We start from the raw sequence: 24,634 nt of genomic DNA, 5'->3' as shown, positions 1-24,634 counted from the left end.
CCATCTCCGGAATGGCAATGTCAACGTCACCAGAACCCTTGAACATATGCGTTGGCCTTTCGTGTGTGTGGCAGGGGAGGGAGGCAGGGGGGAGAAGGGCAGGGGGGTCATAACATCCGGCCTACCATCTCAATTGCTAGCCTAGCTTCGGTTCTCGGGGCATGCCGCAACCATGTCGTAAGGAAATGAACGTCTGTGCGCGTAACGTTGGCCGTTTCAAACTCTCCTAGAATGCCTACTGCAAGTACAGTTGTTAAAGGGGTCATGAAACACCCCTTGGGCTTGTTGAAAAAACACATCCTGCGGAAAGCTGACACGGCTATGAACTGCTCTGCCAAATATTACAGTCGTGCGCGCCGCGTAAAGGCCACAAGCGGAGCGCGAAGTTGCCGTTTGCTCAGGCGCCCTCTTTTCAAAAAAGGCCGGTTCTCACTCTCGTCGGTGGGCGGGGCGTCTGCACGTTGACGTCACGGATCTGCCAGTTTACGTCGCAAGAGACATTGCATGCTTATTGGCCGATAGCCGACGTAAATCGAGAGCGGCGTTCGGATCAGATGCGCTTTTTGCCGCGGGGTGCCGCCACTTGCCGGCGCCGCACTCCTCAGTACACGGTAGCCGCACTCGCGCAGGCGAATCACAGCGGGAGAGCGATCGCGTTTCATGACGCGCGCTGACGTAACTTCTTTCCCCCGTGCCATATCCCTGTCTAGCATCCAGTGCGCTCGTCGGCACCAGAAAAGAGAAAGCGCTGGGAGCGTGCGCCAAACTCCCGTAACTCCGCTGATTCTTGACGGATTCGAGAAATTTTTGCGGCAATCGATTCAGTAGGCAGTAAACTCCGATACTGAGGTCATCAGATCTTTACTTGGAAAAGTGGTTCATGACCCCTTTAAGTGCCCACTACGCCATGATTCTTCCTTTTGTGAATCAGCGAACGGCCCGCGACGCATCCGTAAGGCAACACGCGTACATACGCAGCTGCACACTTTTGTTGATGCTTTTGCAGCTGATGATGAATAAATATATAAGAATGGAAGCTTGAGCGAGTTGGTATGTGTTCATCTTTGTGGAACAGCGCTCACGAGACGACGACGAAGTAAAAGAAGGCACAGGACAGGCGCTGACTCGCAACTAAAGTTTATTAGGAAAGACACGCATATATATAGGTGATGTGCAACAACAAAACAACAACTAAAAAAACACCAAAAGCGAAAAAGACCCAAACAAGTCTCAGGCAAGTAAAAGCAAACAAAGCAGGTATCATACTCTGCCGGTGCTGCAAAGGTATGAAAATTCTGAGTCACTCAGCGAAATCGATGGGCATGCTAACACACATATCTCCTTTTCTTCTAATGTGGAACGCCTCGATCACTTCCCTTGCTACCTGTTCTTTATGATGCGATAAAATCATTGTGTCACAGAAGAAGGGTGCGCAGCCGCATTCGTGGCAATGAGCGGCGAGAGTAAATGGCTTTGTTTCTGTCAATGATCGTTCGTGTTCACGAAGACAAACGTTAACGCATCTTCCGCATTGGCCAATGTAAGTTTTTCCGCATGATAACGGTATTTGGTACACTATGGCCTCCTTGCAATCTGTATAGTGGTAGGTGTGGCTAATTGCACAGTTGCCAGGAACACTTTCTCTGTCGTTCCTCTGCCTGTCAATGCTTTGCTGTACCTTTGCGCAAATGGACACCAGCTTATGAGGAGATGAGATGAGAAAACTACGTCAACGCCATATCTTTTGGCCACGTTTTTTAAACCGTATGCCACTCGGTGAGTGTACAGTCTCATATGACACGTATGACACATATCCAATAATCTCGTATGATCATACGAGAACACATATGATTCATATGTGTTCATACGAGATTATTGGATACGAGGCATATGTGTCATATGAGAATTTTCGGTAGGGATATTATATATATATATATATATATATATATATATATATATATATACATATATATATATATATATATATATATTATAAACGTATACATATACGGTGCATGACGGCGGCGACGGCAAAAATCAGCCGAGACTGTCCATATAATTGCTATCGCAATAAAAGCATAAAGCAAGTTTTGGATGGGTTTATCAATAACCGATTAGTGTTGCACCACTCTACAAGTGAATTAAGGTCAGCTTGAAGTCTACACGCTAGAGTCGCAGAATCCGAATGATGGGGAAAATAGCCGTGTCATCAGCGTAACATAAACAGGAAGAGAAAATAAGGCAACGTGGTAAGTCATTTATATATATCAAAACTAATAAGGGGACCAATATAGAACCTTGGGGAACGCCTCTGTAAATGGGGGTAGGACTTGATGTGAACTTATGGACCGAGACTACGTGAAACCTATTAAGAAGAAAGCTGTGTGATAGCGTGAGCGCGGGACAGTTATACCGTAGTATTCCAGTTTACGAAAAAGGCTTAAATGGTCAATACTGTCAAACGCTTTAGAAAAGTCGACAAAGATAGCTCCTGCGATGTTACCATTACCAATGAATGATCTAATTTTGTCAGAGAAACATTCAATTGCAGTATCAGAGGAAAGACCAGCCCTAAAGCCAAACTGACATGGAGAAAGTATGTTAAATTTGCTTAAATATTTAGATAGTCTTATTTCAATGAGTTTTTCCAAACTTTTATCTAGGAATGGAAGGGCTTAAGGCTATTATCGCATGAAATGCGATAAACAAATGAGTTCTGGCACAGTTACCGCAGTATCTTACGAATAACATTGAGAATGACCAATTATTCGCGCGTACGTATGAAAAATTGATAGTACTTTCTTAGAAAGCACTCAAATTGGGAAAAAAACTGGAAAGAGATTACCACTCAGCACTTGAATGATACCATTTTATTATTCTTCGTACCTGCGTTGCTGATTTAACGTGTTCCGTTCTTGCATTTTTGCATCCCCGACTACATCAGTAGCAATCGATCTTGAAGCTCTCTCTTCAAATCTTGTCTCCTTTGGTTGTTCCTTACAGATGCTTTGCATACAAACCTGGCGAAAAAAGTAAAACAGATCACACATGTCGTTCGCGTGCGCCTCACCCCGGGAACATTAAAAACTGAACAGTGGGTATACCCTCCTAACGAAAGAACAAACAAGCAAAGAAATAAGCGCACACAATGCCTTATGCATTCGTCTAAGACGACTCGAGGGCGAAAGCCATCTTCTTTCTCTTCCCAGTCGATGTACTGATTACTCCTCCCCCCCCCCCCCCCATATTGCACTGCCTTTGTAACCGGCCCACCATTGACCAAGCAACGGTGTCATTTGATGTATGTGACGTCATACGCCCTGATGACGTCACAAAATTGAGCGATCTGTGACGTCATGACGACGACATATGGTGACGTCATCATGCGATTGTGATTTTTGCGTCACTCGAGTTAACGCCGATATCGCGGGACGCCGACGGTCAATTTTCGAGTTCGATGAGGCATCCCAGGTGTTCGCCTTAAAGAGTGTTTCCTTATTTTAGGCCAGCTTTGCTACACCTGCGAGTTCTTGCGGATGAAGCAAGTGCCTGAGGTTATCTATAAAAATAAAGTGTGTTCAAGTCTAAAGAAAATTGAATACAGAAATTTTCCATTTCATACGATTTCGTTATACCTCGAGTACAAAAAAAGCAGGCTGTGAAGCATTTGCTAACTTCTTGCTTGTCCGAAAATTTCTTACATATTGAAAGCTATTGCAATTTAGCAGTTTACTATGAATTGACTCTGAAAATGCACGCGAGTGTAAGAACTGCCAGCTTGTTCCAGACTTTCACGCGCAATGTCGCAGATCGTTTTGGCTATGTGATTTATTATCGAGTATTTTTTCGTTAAGGGGGAATTCTTTAAGGCTCATTTCTTTTCTTGACACAACCTTAATGAAAACCAGCAGATAATGAAGCCAAGGTAGGTATAGTGGACGTTAATGCTACTTTTTTTTAAGTGTAGTGTAGCAATTGTGATATCGATGTGAAGAAAGTAATGTGGACGAAGCTTGCAATTGGTAGAGCGTCGGGCGCGTTATCCGAAGGTTGCAGGTTCGATCCCTGCTGGCGGCAAGTTGTCTTTTCGTCCACATTACTGTCTTCACATCTATATTACAATTACTAAAATACACTTAAAACAGTAAAATTGACGTCCCCTATATATTCCTTGATTTCACTATCTGCTGATTTTCATTAGGGTTGTATTGATGCGCTAGCCTTACAAGGGCAATACGGGGAAGGAATGTGTGAAGTCGCGGGAAACCTAACGCTTGTACACATATCACTGGCCTACCTTATCCGCAGGCTGTGTTGACTAATGTTTGTTAGCTACGACCACAGGTCGCTAAGGTTGGTTATGTAGGTAATTGAAGGCATTCAGAGGTAGCCTGAGATAATGATAAGCTACTTATTTTTCATCTACCAATGAATCGCATCTAAATCCTCGCAAACGTGAGAGTGGAGCAGAAATGCCAGGCATGGTTGCCATAGCGACCAAGTAGATTTGACATCCTGCTCCTTTGGTAAATTAGGCTCATTAATGCGACAAATGACCCGTATTTGTCACGTTTCTTCAAACGTACTTAGGTGCAAGCTATTTCTGTGAATCTAAATGAACAATCGTCTACGGCCGCTATTTCACAGTGCCTCCGCGGTGCTCAGTGATTACGGTGCTCGGCTACTGATCCGAAAGACGCGGGTTCGATCACGGCCGCGTCGGTCGCATTTCGATGGAGATGAAATGCATGAGGTACGCGCGTACTGCGTGACTTGAAGGCACGTTAAAGAACCTCGGATAGTCGAGAAATTATGTAGAGCCCTCCACTACGGCGTCTCGCACAGGCTGAGTCGCTCTGGGGCGTTAACCCCCATAATCCACAAACAGCTTATTTTAGCAATCGCGTTTTTCTGTATCCCTGATTTTCGGTTCAAGAGTTATTCAAGTTCCATTGTCTCGAATATCTACTGTTTAAATGGCTAAACGAAGTGAAACCAGGTACAAGTGGTCTGTGAGGGAAATGGTTGTCAAACATTGCTTTACCATATTCTTTCCGCAAGGCGTGTGGTCCAGTGCTTCATCTTCCCTAGTCATTGTCTCGGGGTTAGTACGATAGTAATCGTGCCATGTATATTTGTTGTATCTACACTTCACCCTGCACGTCATAGGGTTGACCTAATGGAAAACAACGAAAAACGGGGTTTCGTTAAGCCCTTTACGTCGCATGTCACCTGAACAAGTGGCGCCGTAAGTGCGCTACTTATTCCAGGTGTTTTAGGGAGTGCGGTAGAAATATGCGAAGTAGAAATAATGTGGTTCTTTTATGCAAAACAGTACTGTTAGAAGTGACGCGCACATTTAGAAATTGAGTCATAGCGACTTATTCACTAGCACGTCATATTATGAATAATATATTTAGTACCATTTAGGTGATGAGGACTTATTAAGGCGTGTTGACATAGAAGTCATGAATTCCAAGTATCTGCCCCGTAAAACAGGCTGTAAAACCTCTGGTGCCTCAGAGTGTGGTCGTACATATAAAAGCTTAGAAGTAGCATTTACGGTTATCCTTCATGCATATCATCACAGCCCTCCTATCTCTCTCAGAAAATATTAAGTGAACTGACAATGTATTGCACCACAAATTTGCGTGCGGACATTTTGGAACCTATGCTAGCCTCAGAAAAACATCAGCAGTGGTTATGGTTGGTTGGCTTCGATTCCACAGCTGTGATATCTGCCTTAATTAAGGTAATTTGTAAGAAGTACCTAGGTGGTAGCCCAGCCCAGCAATCTGCCGGAAATGAATAAAAGTTTTTTTTTTTCTTCTTCTTCTTTAGTCTACGTAGGTACTCTCTCGATTATTGTTACACAATTCGTGGTATCTTATCTTGGGACTATGCTAGCCTCAGAAAAAACTTCTGCAGTTAATATGGTTGGCTGCCTTCGATTCCACAGTAGAAATATCTCAGTTAAGGCAATTCGCAAGAAGTCGTTTAATGTACTAGGTACTTTTTTGCTAACTGTTGCGCAATTTCTTGTGTCTGGTGTTTAACTATGCCAGCCTCAGGAAAACTTCTGCAGTGGGTATGGTTGGCTGGCTTCGATTCCACAGGTGATTTCTCAGTTAAGGCAATTTGTAAGAAGTCTTTCAATGTACTTAGGTACCTGCTCGCTAATTTTTGCACAAGTTCTGGAGTCTGATAGCGCAAGTAATGCGTCCACGTAGCAATTACCTCTTAGTGCCTTGTACACTTACTTCGTGAACTGTCGTCTTAATATTCGCTCAAGCAATACTACGTAAATAAATAGAAATAAATGTTCTTTTCGGCTCACTTCGGACTTGTCAAACTCCACGTAGGATTTATCCTCTCGGTATATGTTCATACAAAACTCCTTCATGCTGACGGCCATTCCAGGGTAGACGTGCTCCACCACATTCTCCTCGTCGCCGTGCGCCCAGCACTTCGGTCCCCTAAGGCTGAAGAGAGTGAGTTTTTGACGAAAACCTGCTCGATGTGCACTGGGCTTGACAGACATTACAGCGGGCTTTGTGAGAAAATTCTGTTAAAGGGATACAGGAGAAAAAAATAATTGGCTTAGGTTTAGGTTATCTAAGCCTAGTTATCACGTGCGAAAGGCATGTTCGAGTTGATGCGCTCTTCAATAAACCTCGCCTTGTTTACGCTGCTCAGCAGTATTCGAAGATGGCATACACAAGCACGTGTATTACGGCATTGGTTGAGCTCTTACAGAGGGTTTGAACGACGGAACAGCGCTAGAACAAGACGAAAACGAAAGGACATTATTCCCCTCACTGGGTGCTATTCTGGACACTGTCAAATACCGCCATATTGTCAAATTTTGTAATGGCGACATGTTAGCCAATCAGAGAGGTCATGGCAGTCCTCTGGGCCAATCAAAATTGACTAATGGCGGAATTTGACGATGTCCAGAATAGCACCCATTTTCGGGAGGTGCCACATCGGCCAAACCGGCCGATGTATCAGTCAGAGACTACTAAAACATGCGAACTTGCTTAAGCTGTCTGTGAGCTGTCATCTTGCCGATCACTGTAATAAATGTGATTGTGAGTAAGACTTTAAAGATTGGATACTACTGGCACTTACGCAGAGCAATGCTAGCACTAAGTCTTTGAAGCCTTCTGCATCCAAAATAGTGGACAATGTTGTGTCAGCGTAGCTTCGCTCCCGCTCTGCAAAAATGAAATGATGTACCTATCAAACCTGGGACTTAGTATTTTATACGGCGATATCTTGTTCCTTGATATGTATACTGATTGTGTTTTTCCTGTACATATTGTAGTGGAAGAGCAATAAAATATGGTTCTTAGTCAGCGCCGTGTTTGTGTCCTCTCGTCTTCGTCTAGTTCTAGCGCTGTTTCATCGTTCAAATTCAGTATGTACCAACCAGCCCAATTCAAGACGCTAATTACAGAGGGTGTTAACGAATGTCGAATTCTTTATAGGTTACATTATTATCATGAAATGATTCGGTGTTTAATTTCTTTAGTGCCCCTTTAATGAGCATCCTCAAACAGAGGGAGTCCCTATAGTTATCAGTACAGAGTCGTATGAGAAGTAAACGAGGTCCTCACCGCACTACGAATTCCATCTGTTGCAAGCTGCACCATGAGAAGACTTGGTGGTTGGGTCCTTTGTTCACGTAGCTCATCATATATCCGTCATCCCAGGGGCAATTTTTCGAACCAGGGTGACCAGGAATGCCCGCATCTGGATCGCTTCCGTCGTGGCGAGCACCGAGGCTTAAGAAAAAAGGAATGTCAGTGAATGACGGAAAAAGCTCGGGAAAAATGGCGTTGACCACGTAGTTGCATAATAGCACAGTACAGAGAAATCTCGCGCGGGTGTCTACGGAAGCTGCAACGCATGGTGCTTCAGCCAGCACGGGAATGATAGGTAATACATGAATTTGCCTAAGCTTCACTCTTTCGTCTCGCGTGGCCTGGAGCCGCTTTGTCGCAAGACAAAGTTCAGGAAAAGTTCAACAGTCTCACTTCACCACTTTAACCCTTTTAGCAGATCAATTCAAATTAGCTCACGAGGTTCACTAAGAGCCATTCTTTTATCACAAACAAAAGCCAAAACACAACAATAAACAAAGCCACAAGTGCGTTCGAAGCCGCAAGCACGAAGTCTAGGCAAATCCATCTACTACCCATCATTCCCATGGCGGCTGAACGATGGGAGCGCCACAGTTTCCTTTAGTAAATATTGTACGGAACTCTGTCGCATTCAAAACACGAATGGTACCAAAATTACGTTACACGATGTCATCAGCAGCGTCTTGTTGTGACGTCATTAAGATGTCATAATTTACGTCATGCCCTGACGTCATATGATGATGTCATCATATGATAGTGTCGCTTGGTCAAAGGTACTTCAGGGTCGGGGTGGGAACAACAATGCAGTCGACTAAGAACTTCATAGTAATTTAGGGTGTCTTTTGAGATCGTAGGTTCTGGTGTGCGCTCTACATAGCGCTGCTTAAAGATCAGTGAATTTAATATGTAGAGATTGAGTACAGCAACGTCTGCTGTCGGGGCTAGTTGGTGCGTACGCATAGGAAAGGAAATCTTAGGCACAAAACAGAAACATTGACGAGAGTAAAGGCACGCACAAACACAGAACTCGCAACTGAATTTTATCCTTCCGCAGCGTCGCTTCATAAACCCCCAAGAACGCGCACAATATGACAACAAAAGATCTTAAAAACGGCAGGAAGTGGAAGATGGAAGCTGCGATGAAAAAATCCGTAAAACAGGTGGTGGATGCTCGAGCCAACGTTTCGACAAGTGGACTTGTCTTCTTCAAGGCTGAACTGATTTCCTTAGCTATCGTGTGTATATGCTTCGTGCCCTCTCCACCGAGAGTGATTACGTCCATCATATAAAATCTAGTTTCACCTGCACTAGTTCAAACGTTATCTACATGATCGAATGTTCATATTGTCAAAAACGGTACATTGGCGAAACGGGACAACCTGTTAATGTTAGATTAAACGGGCATCGCGCGGACACAGCGAAAAAAGTTACCCAAGGCAGTGGCACAGCATTTTAATGTAGCAGGGTCACAACTTCGAAGATCTCAAACTTTACATACTTCAGTCAAACTTCCGGTCCCCAAGAGACAGAAAATATACAAAGTCATACCTTATTCACAAGTTCAGTACACTCCAGCCAGCAGGCATTAACGTTTCTAAGGGGGCTCTCGAATCTATTCGATATGGTACATACACAACGAAAACGAATGAGAGTTAATCCCTTCTTCTAGGCATTTCGAACCTACTATTGTTAAAATGCCACGTGCTTCCATTGACAATCATTCAGTGAAACGTACACCCTCCCGTCCCCCCCCCCCCCGCCTTTTTTTTTTCTCGTTCCTTATGACACCCAGTCGTCGCGGTGGCCTCTCCCCCCACCCCTTCTCCCCTCTTTTGGAGAGGGCACGAAGCATATACACACGGTAGCTAAGGAAATCAGTTCCAGCCTTGAAGAAGACAAGTCCACTTGTCGAAACGTTGGCTCGAGCATCCACCCCCTGTTTTACGGATTTTTTCACAACAAAAGATCTTGCAAGATATGAACTACGCTTAATCACATCCTATCAGCTAGAAATGAAAGTCATTTTCAAAAAGAGACAATGAGGGAACGCTGGTTCCCAATTTCTTGATCTACGTAGCCTCCCCTAGCCCCCGGCAACCTTGTCTCTGCTTATCCGTAAAATGCGCGTGTTATTCAGCAAAGGGTTACACGTACACTCCTCGCAATGATGCGGCAAATGCGAACCTATGTCTCTCATTTCTTAATTAAAGTTCATACTACGTGAAAAGCGCGGGAGAGACGCAAAGACAAGGAATCGATGAGGACAAGGACTTCTTTGTCTCTTTGTCTCTCCCGCGCTGTTTCCGTGGCTACGGAGTACCAACTAGCCCGGTCACACACCTTGAAAGTTGAAAACAGAAAGTGGGAGGACAAGCACTGTCCCTGTCGTCTTTCCCCCTGTCGTCAGCTGTCGCGATTTTTCTTGAAGTATTAGAACTATGTGTCCAGGTCCACGTTGCACAGAACTCATATTTTTTCGCATTACGTAAGTGGTGCTAATCCAGCGTGCTCTGAATTCGCTTCCCGCCGCTTCATGTCACGAATTTGAAGATTCAGGCAACACTATGCACAAGAAACTACGATGTTGCAGATGGTAAGAACATTACACGCTTAACGCAAAATGCTGTGCTTAGGGACAACTTTTCTTGGCGATGCTGTGGAAGCTACAGAAATGATTTGTATGCCTGCTTGCGCAGCAAGAAATAGTACCTAACTTTCTTGATAATTGCCTCATTTCTATTGCTCAAATAAATACTACTTTGTTTATTATGAGGCTGAAACAGTTACGTGAAGTGGTAGGTAAAATAAAATTATTGTTCACTTTGCAAGAATTTCTTTTTTCCATTTCTTGGACAGCGCCACGTTTTCTGCACGCCTTTTCCAAGGCACACATGGCCTGCGCCTGACGTGTGTTGGTCCGTGTGCGGCCGCAAACATCGCCGTTTTGTTCTCCAAGAAAAATATACTGGAAATGTGACACTGAAACGTACGCTGAACAATCTAAATGTCTCTTTCCTATTCACATTTTTTTATGTATATGTTTTTTCAACGCGTGAACGCTGCGAGCAAGCATATGGCAACTGGAGCTGCAATCGACTGCAAGCTACCGTACTGCTAGCGGGGTGACACCAATGGCCTGTCTCCGCAGCCAAGGTGAACACTTTCACCCTGCTCTGAAAACGAAGGCAAGGCAGCTTTTGCATTGTTGTGACAGTGATACGAGATAAGAGAGTTGCTAGTCATCTGCAGTTAGATGCTCCTGTTACCCTTGAGCCACCTAGTTCTGCATTTTTCACCCCGCCCACTACAAGCACGTGTGGTACTGATGACAAAGAGAAGGGTTCCAGCTCGTTACGGCCCGAACACAAGAGGAAAGGTACACAGCACAAAGGCTGAACTTACAACTGCAGCTTATTAAAGTAAGCATGCTTGAAGAACCGACAGCAGTAGTCATGCAAAAAACTTGGAGGACGCTTGAGCTTCGCTTTCAAGAGTATAACATGATGGCGTATAATCGGGCCCCGTGCGCATCGCCTTCCCAATTGCTAGCCTGGCTTCGGCTCTCGGTGCATGCCTCAACCATGCCGCAAGGAAAAGAATTTCTGTGCGCGTATCATTGGCCGTTTGAAGCAATCCTAGAATGCCTACTGCAAGTACAGCTGGTACAGTCGCGCAGTTCACACTACGCCATAATTCTTCTTTTCGCGAATCAGCGAAGGGCCCACTACGCGTCCGCAAAGCAACACGAGAACCTACACAGCTGCTCACTTTGTTGATGCTTTTGCTGCTGTTGAAGATTAAATATGTCTGAGCACTTTGTAATGGGTGGGCCTTTAAAACACCCACTCGTTGCGCAATTCAAATGTTTTTACGCCTGGCGCGATTCAACGCTTCTCTTGTAACGGCCGAACGAGTTGCAGCCGCGGCGATAAAAAAGGAGAAAATGTAAAAGGCAGGCGTGTAACTGAGGGCCGCACATGCTCAGATGTGGCCCATCTCAAATTACGTGCAATCTGTTGATGTCGCCAGTGCAGTCCGGAGCCCGATGCCCCGGTGTTCTAGACAAGCGTGTTGACCTCCGCACGAGCGGCCACGCGCTCCCACTGTCGCATTTCAATCCGTGAGTGCCGTACAAAACAAACACAAGGAAAAGAAAAAAACTTACATGTGACAGGTTTCGTGTGTGAACGTGTGCATCCCAGTGAACAGTCCTGCCTCGTCTTCGCCCAGGCCAACAAAGGTCGACTCGCACACACTGGCCACGAAGGCGATTCCTGAAAGGACGACAATCCGGTAAGATGCTGTGGCGTATTCTTACGGCAAACGCGATGGTTATGCCTGAATGTGACCCGTTGTCGTAGCCTAGCCGCTAACTGTGGCGTTACACACGATGGTGTGGGTACCATTCACCGATCGTGGCAGTAACACTTCGATAGGGGCAATATGCAAGAACACCCGTGTGCGTATCTTTAAGTGCGCGATTTAAAAATTCCAGCGTGCCAACTTAATCCTGAGTCATCCACTGAGGCGTGCGTAGTGATCATAACGTGGTTCGGCCAAAGAACCCCGCAACATATTTTATTGCGCTAAAATGTTCAAGAGAATGCATATCCAGAAACTATTAGGGCACTGTTGGTTTAAAAGTTACCCCTGGGCTTCTTTCGGGGCGTTTCCTTTTTTTATTTATCTTCATAAGTACGACAGTTATGATGGCAACAGTTCAACATGACGAGCCACCTTGAACCACGGTGCTAAAGTGACAGGAGAGGGGCGATATTTCCTTTCGCACGAGGTAACCTTTGCGAGGAGCGAATAGTCGCAAATCAATACGTAAAGCCTCAAATAATGCGTAAGCTCAAGTGCCTCCTGAAGATCATGCACGAAAAGCCCGGCGCAGGCGGCAATCCAGATAAGACGACAAATGCCGCGGCAAAAAGACACGTGCTGCTCAAGGGCGAAATTTTAAATGAGCATGTGCTAAAATTAAAAGAAACTGTTTGGACGAACATTGTTTTGACGGTTGCAAGGTTTGTGATTGGCTATGGTTCGAAATTCGTTGTCACCTCTGTATTGTGTGCTGAACAGCTTTGCTTGTGATCCGAATTCACAGAGTGTAATATATCCCAATTTTTTCTTCATGCTGATTTTTATATCAGTCTCTCAAGGCATACTTGGGATATACAAATATTTACCTATTATACGCCACACGAATAGGAATTATTCCAAATGTCCAATATTTGTAGACCAAAGATATGCAGTATTCCATACTGATACCTTTCTTTACACTGGATGGCTGCTAGTTTCTCGCAGTGCAAATATACAAGGGCAATATAAGTGGAAATGCTAAACTCGCACACCGACAATAAGTTCACTTACCGAGACCAGCGGCGGTGAGGTATCCGCCATACCTTGTGTACAGGTCTTCTCTGCGGAAGCAGAAAAAAAAATGGCAGGATGGTGGTTTATCAGTGATATAATATATATATATATATATATATATATATATCTACACACACACTTCAATATGCTGATTTTCAACAATTGAACAAATATGAACGCTAGAGTGGTTTGCGTTCGTGGCCACTGGTTTCTACATAAGTTTCCTCGTAATTAGCGGCATCGTCGGCGACATCGGATTCGTGCCCAGTGCCACCATGCAAGGCATGGTGGCACTGGGCACGCAACACAGTGGGCATGCAACACAGTGGGTGCTTTCCTGCTTTTGGGTGCCACATACGCAGCAATATAGGACGCAATGTTTTTACGGCCTGAGTTTTTAAGGCATAGTGGAATGCAGGATTTTCACACAGTGAGTGCTTTCCTGCTTTTGGGTGCCACATATGCAGCAATATAGGACGCAATGTTTTTACGGCCTGAGTTTTTAAGGCATAGTGGAATGCAGGATTTTCAAGAGAAATTACACATCCGCTTAGCCTTTTACACCAGCTAGATGGCAACTGACATACCATTACTTGCTATATGTTCATGGGATTATCAAGTCAGAGATGGTTTGCTCTGATTGTGGTAGGTGTGTAAACACAACAAGGATTCCTAAGGGTGTTATCAGCTTGTCATGCCTATCCTCTCTGATAGTGCAGCTGGTTATTACAAAATGATGCGCGATTGCCACACTTATATGTATCAACTGTGTGAAGAGACGTACCCAGTAAAGAGGTATACGAAATCGGGATTGCCGTAGGCACTTTTCTTAGCCTGGGCGTAAGATTGTAACTTGTTTACGGTGCCACGATCATAAAGATATCCCTCTTGGCGATCAACATAGGCATCTTCCTAAAGGGAGAAGCAAAGAAAAAAACAACTAATATTGGAGCGTGGTTTTGAACTACAGAAAATTATAATATCGAAAAAGCGGGAAAATTTACCGTGTTAAATTCCACTCCGGATACCGTTATTTGAATTTGCGGGTATGATGTAGCGGCTAATCTCAAGTTTGCCTGAAATATAGGATACATTTAAAAAATTTGTGTAAATACATTCTTCAGCGGAGATAGAAAAAAAAGCAAATAATAGTTTAGCAAAGAATAATTTGGAGGTTGTGGTTCAATTAGCTACCATCATGATAGCGGGTAGCTGTTCATTTTAATCGAGCTAGTATTCTGCGCATTTTACGCTCACGGTCTGTACAGAAATTTATACTTGTAGTAAGAATCGAATGCGTACAGATGAACTTACAGAATTCGACATGACGCAGAAGGTACCACAATGCGTGTCTTGTGTGGACGAAGTGTTTGTGATGATGTGTGTCTAAAATAAAGAACACCTCTACTTTTACAACTCTGGGCACGTAGGCATCGGACCGGTATGTTCTCTCATTGACTGATGCCTCTCCATCTGAAATAAAGGGAAGCTAGATTAATGCAGCAAATATCAGTGTCAAATCACAATATGTAGCATGGCGCGCAATCAGATAAGAGCTGTAAAGGGTTATTTAGTGCGTATGCCATTCTAGCTGCCTTCACAAGAACTCAAGTGATCATGGTATTAACTGAGTAAAGTGGCTGTCATAGCCATCTGTTTAGGCACCTTCAAAGCTGTACAGCCGCCAACATAAGTTTAAAGACCACGGGAGCCCGTGACAGTGTGCATGCGCGCGCCGTCTAACGGTGCCTGCTGTAGAGTCTCGCGGTGCACATTCTAGAAAACTAATTAATAACTTAATTTAAAGACTTGTAGGAGTAATTTTGCTGCGCACACTGCCACCGGGGCTCCTGGGAGGTTGGTTAAATGCAAAGTGAAAGCGTAGTGGTTGTCCATGGTCAAACCTATACACAAGTGCCCCGGGTTGTAGTGACAATACCTCTGAGTGTAGCCAAGCGCACCGCTACACACTTCTAGTTCCTCTGTTCAGCTTGAGAACGAGCTTTCATACGTCGAGCAGCATGAGAGGGGGGTCACGTGACCTTTTCGATGGTCGCAAATGTACTGTTACAGTGGCTACAGCACTGTCCCAAACTTGCCTAGGTAACTCTATGTCGAGCGTATAACTAAAATAAGAGCTAGGTGGGCAAGTGGGTTTGGGTTCGTTCGAACGTTGCCCGTCCTTCATTATGCATATCTATACACTTTTGGCTATTGTCATTAAAAATAGCATGAGAACAAAGCTTCCCTATAGCCATACGCACGGCATTCAAGTTGATGTCGCTATAGAGAAACCTTGTGAAGTTTTCTCACCGTGTGGTTTGTAGCTGATAGCTTTATCCAACATTTGTTTGTGCTCAATTTTGTATATTGCGTGGGGGACGGCTCCAGTAACCGACTTCTCGCTGAATCGCATTGGTTCGATTCTGTGATCCGGACCAAGTATGCCTCTCTGCCGTGAATGAAAGAGGACAATATTGTAGCGAATTTCGTGTTTATTTACAAAACATGCCACGCACACCAACACCTGCTGAGAACATCACTAGTTCAAAATGCGTAAAGTATGGAATATTTTACGGTGGCACGCTATAAAAAGATAAGAGCGAAGGCGAAAAAGACGTGTGCAGTTGCGCTCAACGTGAAAACCATAGGAAGTGCGGAGCAATCATTCGCCTGTACTTCAGCAACGCTCGCATTCACAGCTAAGCGCGCGCTGGTGTTTCAAACGGGCAGCCTGCTCGGCGTCTAAGGCGAGAAAGGAAACCTTTATTTGTGATGCATTGGCACCCTCTTTCCCTCCTGCTCACCCGCACTGCACTTTTGAATGCGGGAGGAAAACATTGTGGCAAATTCTGTGCTTATTTATGAAATTGTCTACGCTCACCGACATCTATACTGTGAACATCACTGGTTTAGAATGCGCAACGTATAGCATATTTTATGGTGGCACATTATAAAAAGCTAGAGCGAAGGCGAGAAAGCATCATAAGTTTTAGCACAAGCTTTCATCTCGAGGTTAGCAAAATGCCGGTTGTATATTTTTTTACCGTTTTTATGGACACTTCGCAATAATGTCCCTATAAATACATCATCGCACTAGGGTAGAAACATGACAGTCGCATATGTTTTCATAGCCGGTGACTCCACATATTTACGGCCTTACGGGCTTGACTTCCATGAATAATAGGTATACCGCATTTTTTTTCACACTATACTCAGTTACGCGATACCCACAAGAGCCTACATAATTTGCAAACAAACTATTTGCTTGTGACACAAATCCTTGCCTCGCGGCACTAGAATCGTCTGTGACATACACGTGCGTTAAATTGTGCAGAAAAGCGTATACCGTACCATCGTCACGCCGCTCTGATTGGTCGTTACCGTGAGTGTCGCAAGCTCTCTTTCGTCTTCATACAAATCTTTATTGATGTCTTCACCGCTGTACTGAAATTTGTAGAAAAGATACTTAATGGCACAACATACTTAGTCAAAACAATTTTTTCTCGTTTATAAACAGAAAGATTTCATGCGCGCAGAATTGTTTCATCGAGAAATTTTTCAAGTAAAGGAACTTTATGTCGAAAAGAGACGTTCGTACGTTCTATACAGCGACACGCAGTGGCTTCAAAGTTTTCTGGAAACGAACAGTTTGTATGAAATAGAGCCCTCAAAGTGCGATTGACATTGAGACGTGGTTAGCAGCCACAGTGTGCAGCAATCACGACTAATATTACAACTGTACATCCCCACTGCAGTTTTCCGGCTGCGCTGAGTCACACTAGTGCGTTCCTCAGGCTACCAGGCCGACTATACCGTTAATTCTTATACCGGGAGTACTTATGGCCTCCGTCACCCATATAAAACTTCGCATTAGGGACTTATTTTTCTATCTAGTCTCAGTTCATGTCAGGCTATAACTCAAGCTGGTCTGTTTTCGTTATTATTTCCACTGTGCACGAGCAGGTGTGCAGCAACAGGTGCAAAGGCTGTTTCAGGACCAAACTCACTGCATCGAGCGAACCATTGTCTTACGTTGTTGTAAGCACGCATCATTTTCGGTGTTTATAACTTTCTTTATCACCCTGTTTTTCTTTCTTTGTCTCCAAGTTAGAGTAGCGGTCCAGCACGTTCACTCGTTCGTGCTGTCCTCTATCAGGGACATAGCCAAAAAATATTGCTACGCTAACGCGACAGGCAGGGCGAAAAGAAGAGGAGGACGAAGAGCGCTTGTCTTGCGAGTGTGTCGGTGCCAGGCGGCAGCCATTCAGCCCCTTTTGCCCATCAGCCCATCTTCAAATAAACATCTTTCATCATAACAGTTTGGTGAGAGGTGCTGGGTACGATAACGGCGCTCCCTACGAACGACGACGCACCGACTGAAGAGACGCAGTACGTCGTGATTCGCCGAAGTAGACGAATTGCTGGTCTGCCGCCAGAGATGGATTCCGAAACGGACAACGAGCATCTGGCACCCGCTTCCGGTCTCCCGACACCGGCCGCCTCAGGTCACCCATGGCAACCCTACATCGAGCCACGAACCTTCGCAGGAAAAGCCGGTGAGGATGTGGACGCTTGGCTGAGCTTCTACCAACGGGCAAGTCGGTTCAATGGTTGGAATGCCACCGGTCAGCTTACCAATGTCGGCCTCTTCCTTAAGGGAACCGCGTCTGTGTGGTATGAAAACCACGAGGAGAGCTTGACAACGTGGCCGAAGTTCGTCGACGAGATTAGGAAGTGCTTCGGAGATCCAGCGGCCAAAAAGAAGCGTGCCGAGCAAACGCTGATGCAACGCGCTCAGGTTCCTGGGGAAACCTGCACAACGTACATTGAGGAAGTGCTCAAGTTGTGCAAGGTCCTGGACCCTCGGATGACCGAAGAGGACAAAGTGGGTCACCTTCTGAAAGGAATTGCAGAGGACGTCTATCAGTACCTCATCGCGAAGGAGAATCTAGAGTCCGTGAGTAACGTCATCCTTCACTGCCGCACATTTGAAGCCTTGAGAGCTCGGCGCATCACACCGAAGTTCGGCCGCTTGGCCAACGTAACGACTGTCGCCAGCGTTGACGTCGCTCCAGCCCCGTCTGACCTCGCGTCAATTATCCGCCAAGTGGTGCGGGAAGAGCTCGACCGACGTGAAGCGGCGTCTGTTCCGTCTCCTCGGGCTCGGGAGCCTCTTCCTTCGTGCGATCCGAGTGTGACGTCCATCAACGCTGCTTCCGTTGATGCATACAACTTCGCACCGCGTCCAATGGTACCAAGCCCTGCAGTGAACGCCCATCTCGGTTACGAGGGCCACGACGGCTTCGTACGCGGCCCATCTGCAGTTTCTCAAACGTGGGACGGCCGCGCCATGTATCCTCCCGCTGGCAATTTCAGCATGTCTCGTGAGCGCCCCATTTGCTTCCAATGTGGCGTCCGCGGCCACGTCGCCCGATTTTGTCCTCAGCGACGCCGCATGTCAGCCCCATCAACTGAGCGACCACGCACTTTCTATCGGCGCAACAATCACCCTGGTGACAGAGCCAACTGGCCTCCCGGCCCTGATAGCAGGACGCCCTATCGGCTGAATTACCGCAGCGACTCGCCAGCTTCCGTGCGGAGCTTGACGCCACCGCCTGGACGGCAACACAGGTCTCCATCTCCTCTACGACGTCTCACGTCCCCACCGCCGGGAAACTAGGCGGCGCGACCGATGGAGGTGAGGTCGCCGGTCATCTTCAGCCACATTCCCCTATGCCTCCGCCAGTCACCATGCATCACAACAAGATTAGTGTTTTAGTGGACAATGTTGCTACGTCAGCCTTAGTAGACACGGGAGCGAGTGTATCTGTCATCAGTCTGGATTTCAAAACCAAACTCGGTCGTAAAGTAATGTTTCACTGGGACAACGCTAACACATTTCGTGCTGTAAGTGGACAATTGCTCCGACCCCTTGGTGTGTGCACAGTGAACGTTTATTTCTCCGACAAGTTATATCAAGCCGAATTTGCAGTTCTTGCTCAGTCTACACATGATGTAATTCTTGGCCTCGACTTCTTACAGCAGTGCGGTGCCACGCTTGACTGTGGGACCGGCGAGCTTTTCCTGCCCCCTCTTGCCGACCGACCTTCTACCTGTTCGCGCACCCTCGCCGTCCTTGAAGATGTCGTCCTCCCGGCACATTCCGTATCCAGAGTTCGAGTAGCTGCTGATAGTGTGACATTGATGCACTTGCTGCTATTGCCGAACCGGTGTCTTCGATCATAACGAAGAAAAGTGCGTTCATACCTCGATGCGTCATCTCTTTGGCCCGCGGAACAACCACACTTTGGGTGTCAAATGTATCTGACGAGTCTGTTGTGCTACCCAAGGGTATGAGGCTTGCATCGTTTGAAGTGGATACCAGCATCGATATAGCAGCTTTAAATAATGACACATCGCACGAAGAAGCCCGAGCAACTGATATTAGCCCTGGTGTTCCTCAAGACTCATCACTTTTCCTGAATATGGTTAACAAGTCACTGACCTCCGAGAAGCGTCAAGTGCTGGTCAGTGTCCTCAGGAAGCATGCATCGCTGTTTGATTTCAGCCAGGAAGCTAAGGAAGTGCGCATTCCCAACACACGGGCTCGTCACAGGATCGACACCGGGTTAGCGCATCCAATAAGGCAGAAGCCTTACCGCGTGTCCGCGTCGGAGCGTAAGGTTATCGCTGACCAGGTGGATGACATGCTGGCCAAGGGCGTCATTCAAGATTCTTCTAGCCCTTGGGCTGCACCGGTCATACTTGTGAGAAAGAAAGACGGATCCTGGAGGTTTTGCGTCGACTACCGGCGCCTCAATTCCGTGACGAAAAAGGATGTGTATCCGCTTCCCCGTATCGACGACGTCATTGACTGTCTCCACTCGGCGTCCTACTTTTCATCTGTGGACCTCCGATCGGGCTATTGGCAAATACCGATGCATTCCACTGACAAAGAGAAAACAGCTTTTGTGACACCAGACGGCTTGTTTGAATTCAACGTTATGCCGTTTGGTTTGTGCAACGCGCCCGCGACGTTCGAAAGGTTCATGGACACGGTTCTGCGTGGCCTAAAATGGGAGATTTGTTTATGCTATCTAGATGACGTCGTAATTTTCGGTCGCACTTTTGCAGAACACAACCAGCGACTTGACGTTGTTTTGACGTGCCTCGAACAGGCTGCCCTTACCCTCAACTCAAAGAAATGCCAGTTTGGCCAACGAGAGGCGCTAGTACTCGGACATCTAGTGGACAAGCACGGCGTACGGCCAGACCCACAGAAGGTTGCCGCAGTGAGCAATTTTAAGCAACCGCAGTCGCAACGCGAGTTAAGAAGTTTCTTAGGTCTTTGCTCGTACTTTCGACGTTTTGTGCCCAATTTTGCCGAAACTGCGTACCCTCTGACCTCATTGCTACGCAAGGACACGCCTTTCACCTGGACAACGGATTGCGACTCTTCGTTTCGGCAGCTAAAGTTCATGCTCTCTTCCGGACCCATACTCCACCATTTTGACCCTTCTGCCACAACGGAAGTGCACACCGACGCAAGTGGAATTGGCCTCGGTGCCGTCCTCATCCAGCGTTTTGGTGACGCCGAGCATGCCATTGCGTACGCCAGCCGTTCGTTGAGCAAGGCCGAACAGAATTACACCGTAACGGAGCAAGAGTGTCTCGCTGTAGTTTTTGCTGTCCAGAAGTTCCGCCCGTATCTCTACGGCCATCACTTCACGATTGTTACCGATCATCATTCGCTATGTTGGTTAGTTGGTCTCCGTGACCCGTCTAGTCGCCTTGCTCGGTGGGCGCTACGCTTGCAGGAATTTGACTTTACGGTCCGTTACAAGAGTGGCCGCCAGCATGCCGACGCCGACTGTCTTTCGCGGCTCCCGCTACCCACAACTGCTTGTGACGCCGACAATTTTGATGAATTCCTAGCCGCCATTGACGATACACGTTTTCCCGACCTCGCCACCTTCAGGAAAGAACAGCGTGACGACCGGCACTTGGATGCCCTTTTCGACTCAGCTGCTCAGCCGACAAACAACAATGGCTTTGTTATGCAAGATGACCTGCTCTATAAAAAGAATTACGCGGCTGATGGTGCACGCTTACTATTAGTGGTCCCCACAAAGTTGCGACGAGACGTGCTCCGTGCTATGCACGATGACGGGACCGCTGGACACATGGGTTTCGCCAAAACGTATCACCGCGTTCAAGGTCGATTCTACTGGCCTAGAATGAGAAGGACTATAGAAAAGTATGTGGCCAGTTGTGACAAATGCCAACAATTCAAGCGCCCGAACACTGCCCCGGTCGGACTCCTTCACCCTTTGACACCACCCTCAACACCTTTCGAAATGGTCGGAGTGGATCTTGTCGGCCCTTTCCCGCGCTCATCAAACAACAACCGTTGGGTCATCGTTTGTGTTGACCACCTGACGCGTTATGCGGAGACCGCAGCAATACCAACAGCCACGGCAATCGATGTTTCGAGTTTCCTCCTGTCTACAGTCATACTTCGCCATGGACCACCTCGCATTATTGTGAGTGATCGTGGACGCCAGTTCGTTGCCGACGTGGTCGAAGAACTCTTGCGTCTCTGTGATTGTCGATTTCGCCACGCGACCCCTTATCACCCGCAGACAAATGGTCTCGTCGAGCGCACGAACAGAACGCTCACCAATATGATTTCTATGTACGTCAATTCAAGGCATAAGAATTGGGATGACATCCTCCCCTTTATTACGTACGCCTACAACACGGCGAGGCATGAAGCCACTGCCTACAGCCCCTTCTATCTTCTTTACGTTCGACCACCTCGACTCTTCCTTGACACCATTCTGCCATTTCATACTCATGTGGACCTTTCTATTGCCCAGACTCTCTGCCGCGCAGAGGAGGCACGGCGTGTAGCTCAGCTTCGTACGCTGGCATCCCAGGACCGTTCCAAGATCACCTACGATTCACGGCACAAGGACGTATCTTACGACAAAGGCGACATAGTTTGGCTCTGGACGCCGCTTCGCAAGCGTGGCCTGTGTCAAAAGTTTCTGGCACGTTACACCGGCCCCTTCGTCATCGTCGATCGCCTCAGTGACCTGACGTACTCGATAGCTCGTCTCCTAAACCACGGCTACCGTTCTCGGCAGACGCAACTTGTTCACGTCGCGCGCCTAAAGCGCTGTCGTCCGCGCGACTCCTCGTTCACGTAGCCGTTACTCGCCCGGCGGGCTTCGTCTGTGGAGGGAGGAGTGCTACGCTAACGCGACAGGCAGGGCGAAAAGAAGAGGAGGACGAAGAGCGCTTGTCTTGCGAGTGTGTCGGTGCCAGGCGGCAGCCATTCAGCCCCTTTTGCCCATCAGCCCATCTTCAAATAAACATCTTTCATCATAACAATATTATGGGGGAGAGGGGGGCTCAACAAACCTTCGTGTATGTTCGTTCGTGTGTTTGTATTTATGCGGGTATACACACACATGCGCACAGAGAGAGAGACTCAAGAAAATACAGGGAGGTTAACGAGACGCACGTCTGGTTTGCTACCCTGCATTGGGGGAGAGGGATAAAGGAGGCGAAAAGAGAGAGGGACAGAATCACAAGCGCACTTGGGAGAACACATCCAGTTTACAGGCAGCAGTTGCACAGATCTCTTGGCCTTTGGTATTTCAGTAGCGCTTCCATTGCCTTCTATGCCTTCGAGGCACATGACCATGATCCTAGAATCTGGGCTGTAGAAAATGGCCTTGTGTCTAGTATACAGGCTACTCCTGTGGAATAGAACAGGCACTTGAACACGTCATGTCCAGCTGTGCTCGCTATGACACCCAGCGATGCCCGCTCCGGGTGCTTCTGTCCCAACTAGACTCACATGCGCAAAAATAAACATATATTATGGGGGAATTGATCCCCCCACCAGCCGCTGGATACACCCAATGACCCTCTGTGCATTCTAATAAACTTTGTCTCTCTCTATTTGTACGTGAAGGTGTTATGCCTGGACAACGTGCAATAACATTTACTTCAGTATTGACACATTCCAGGAACTCGGCTTGGTAACCTTGAGACATATCTAACTAGCGCAAAAAAGGCCGAATAAACGGGGCTAGTATATAGAGAGGACAATGGACGAGCAAAAAACAGACTTTCGCTCCTGTCTATACGTTCACCTTGTCCGTTGTCCTTTTTTTTGCACCAATTATATATGTCTCAAGTCAGCAATTCGTACCAACTATGGACCAACTCTCATATCTAACATACACATGAGTTGCAGCGCCCCCTCCATACTACCTGTTGGTTGAGTCCGAAAGAAACAAGCTTCGCAATGGATTAAATTAATGCAAAAAGGAAAATGAAGTGATGACGTGCTTTCTGGTGATAAATCTGGGCAGTAATCAGTTCTTGGAATGCAACATGAGGGTTCCTCGGCCATCGTCGTCAGAAACCTGTGTGGAATAATTGACTGGGTAAAGGTGTGGGGCGGACTTGGCGCCCCCCTTTGACGGTTAGGGGGATGCCTCCCCCCCTCCCTCCCTGCCCCGTGTGCACGCCTATGCTAACATCGGCAACTTAATAGGGTTGGGAGCTGGGCTAGTTGGTGCTGATCATTACCCTTGATGTTACCTATTTCCACTTCCGTTTGAAGCGCGCGTAAGTTACTACCAGTACCTCTTATCTTGCTGTTACCCTCGACTGTTTACTTTTTTATGTTTTTTAAAATGTCTAAGCTACAGAATCATTGTGGTATCGCTTGAGTGTGCGCAAAATTTCTTCTTTTATAAGAATGCATTGACTATTAATTCATTTCTGTGTCGCTCGGGGGTGCGTGGGTTCATATATATAGATGAAGTATTGTTTCTGAAATAAATTTAGTTGCAAGTGTAGCGAGTTTCGTGTCTTTCTTTTCCCCTTTGTCCCCGTGAAAAGTGCGCTACTTCACCCTACGGTATAATGATCGGCAGCTTACTTGTGGCTTGTTTGCCGATGGGAAAAACATACTTGCCATTCGACCGGCGGGGAGATTTCTACTTACGAACAACGTGACAGGGCGTCCGTTTGCGTGTTTGAGGACGCGAATCCGGCGGGCTGCTACGGCCGTCCTCCTTAACCTCAGTGTCAAGTTATCATGTACACGAACTAATATCCTTCCTTCCAACGAACGCTCCTGAAGAAATTTCGGATAGACGATTCTCGGCTCTTGAATACCTGCAGAGTGTGGTCTCAGTTTAAACAGCTCGCTTGCGGTATGAACACTCGTGTGAGCAAAAGGACGGAAAACGAGAAGCAGCACTTCTGCCAGCAAGATTTATATATTTGTGCTGCCGCTTAATGAAATGATGAGTGATCATAACAACGCTCAAATGCGCATCTGAATTATGAACAGATGACCGAAACGATGACAGCTGACGGCGTAAATTTAATGGCGTGCAAAAGTTTTGTAGTACTTCTCATCTGACTAATATTTAGCCCGGGTTAATAATTTTGATGCGTTTTTTTAGTCGGCGTTATCACTTACGCGTTCGGTTTTGAGATCATTTGTACCGTTAAGTATCTTCAACGGGTATATTTACACTGTCTTGTCCTTCGGCTTCCTTCAAAACAACACAAAG

The 24,634-nt window shown here is 46.5% G+C and overlaps 1 protein-coding gene across 1 annotated transcript; it reads right to left on the bottom strand.

The window, feature by feature from the left end:
- Nucleotides 1-2,865: 2,865 nt before the first annotated feature.
- On the bottom strand, nt 2,866-22,740 carry LOC119402512 (uncharacterized). The gene is made up of 9 exons (XM_049418682.1): nt 22,657-22,740; nt 14,030-14,101; nt 13,810-13,937; nt 13,023-13,072; nt 11,812-11,920; nt 7,620-7,787; nt 6,338-6,482; nt 5,045-5,176; nt 2,866-3,020 (listed from the first exon to the last, which is right to left on the bottom strand). Exons 1-9 carry the CDS (start codon nt 22,738-22,740, stop codon nt 2,874-2,876), a joined length of 1,035 nt encoding a protein of 344 aa, XP_049274639.1. The 3' UTR covers nt 2,866-2,873.
- Between the last annotated feature and the right edge of the window lie 1,894 nt (nt 22,741-24,634).

The sequence above is a fragment of the Rhipicephalus sanguineus genome, chromosome 8 (assembly GCF_013339695.2).
Source record: "Rhipicephalus sanguineus isolate Rsan-2018 chromosome 8, BIME_Rsan_1.4, whole genome shotgun sequence".
NCBI classification, from domain to species: domain Eukaryota; kingdom Metazoa; phylum Arthropoda; class Arachnida; order Ixodida; family Ixodidae; genus Rhipicephalus; species Rhipicephalus sanguineus.
This window is presented reverse-complemented; position numbering and strand designations above follow the sequence as displayed.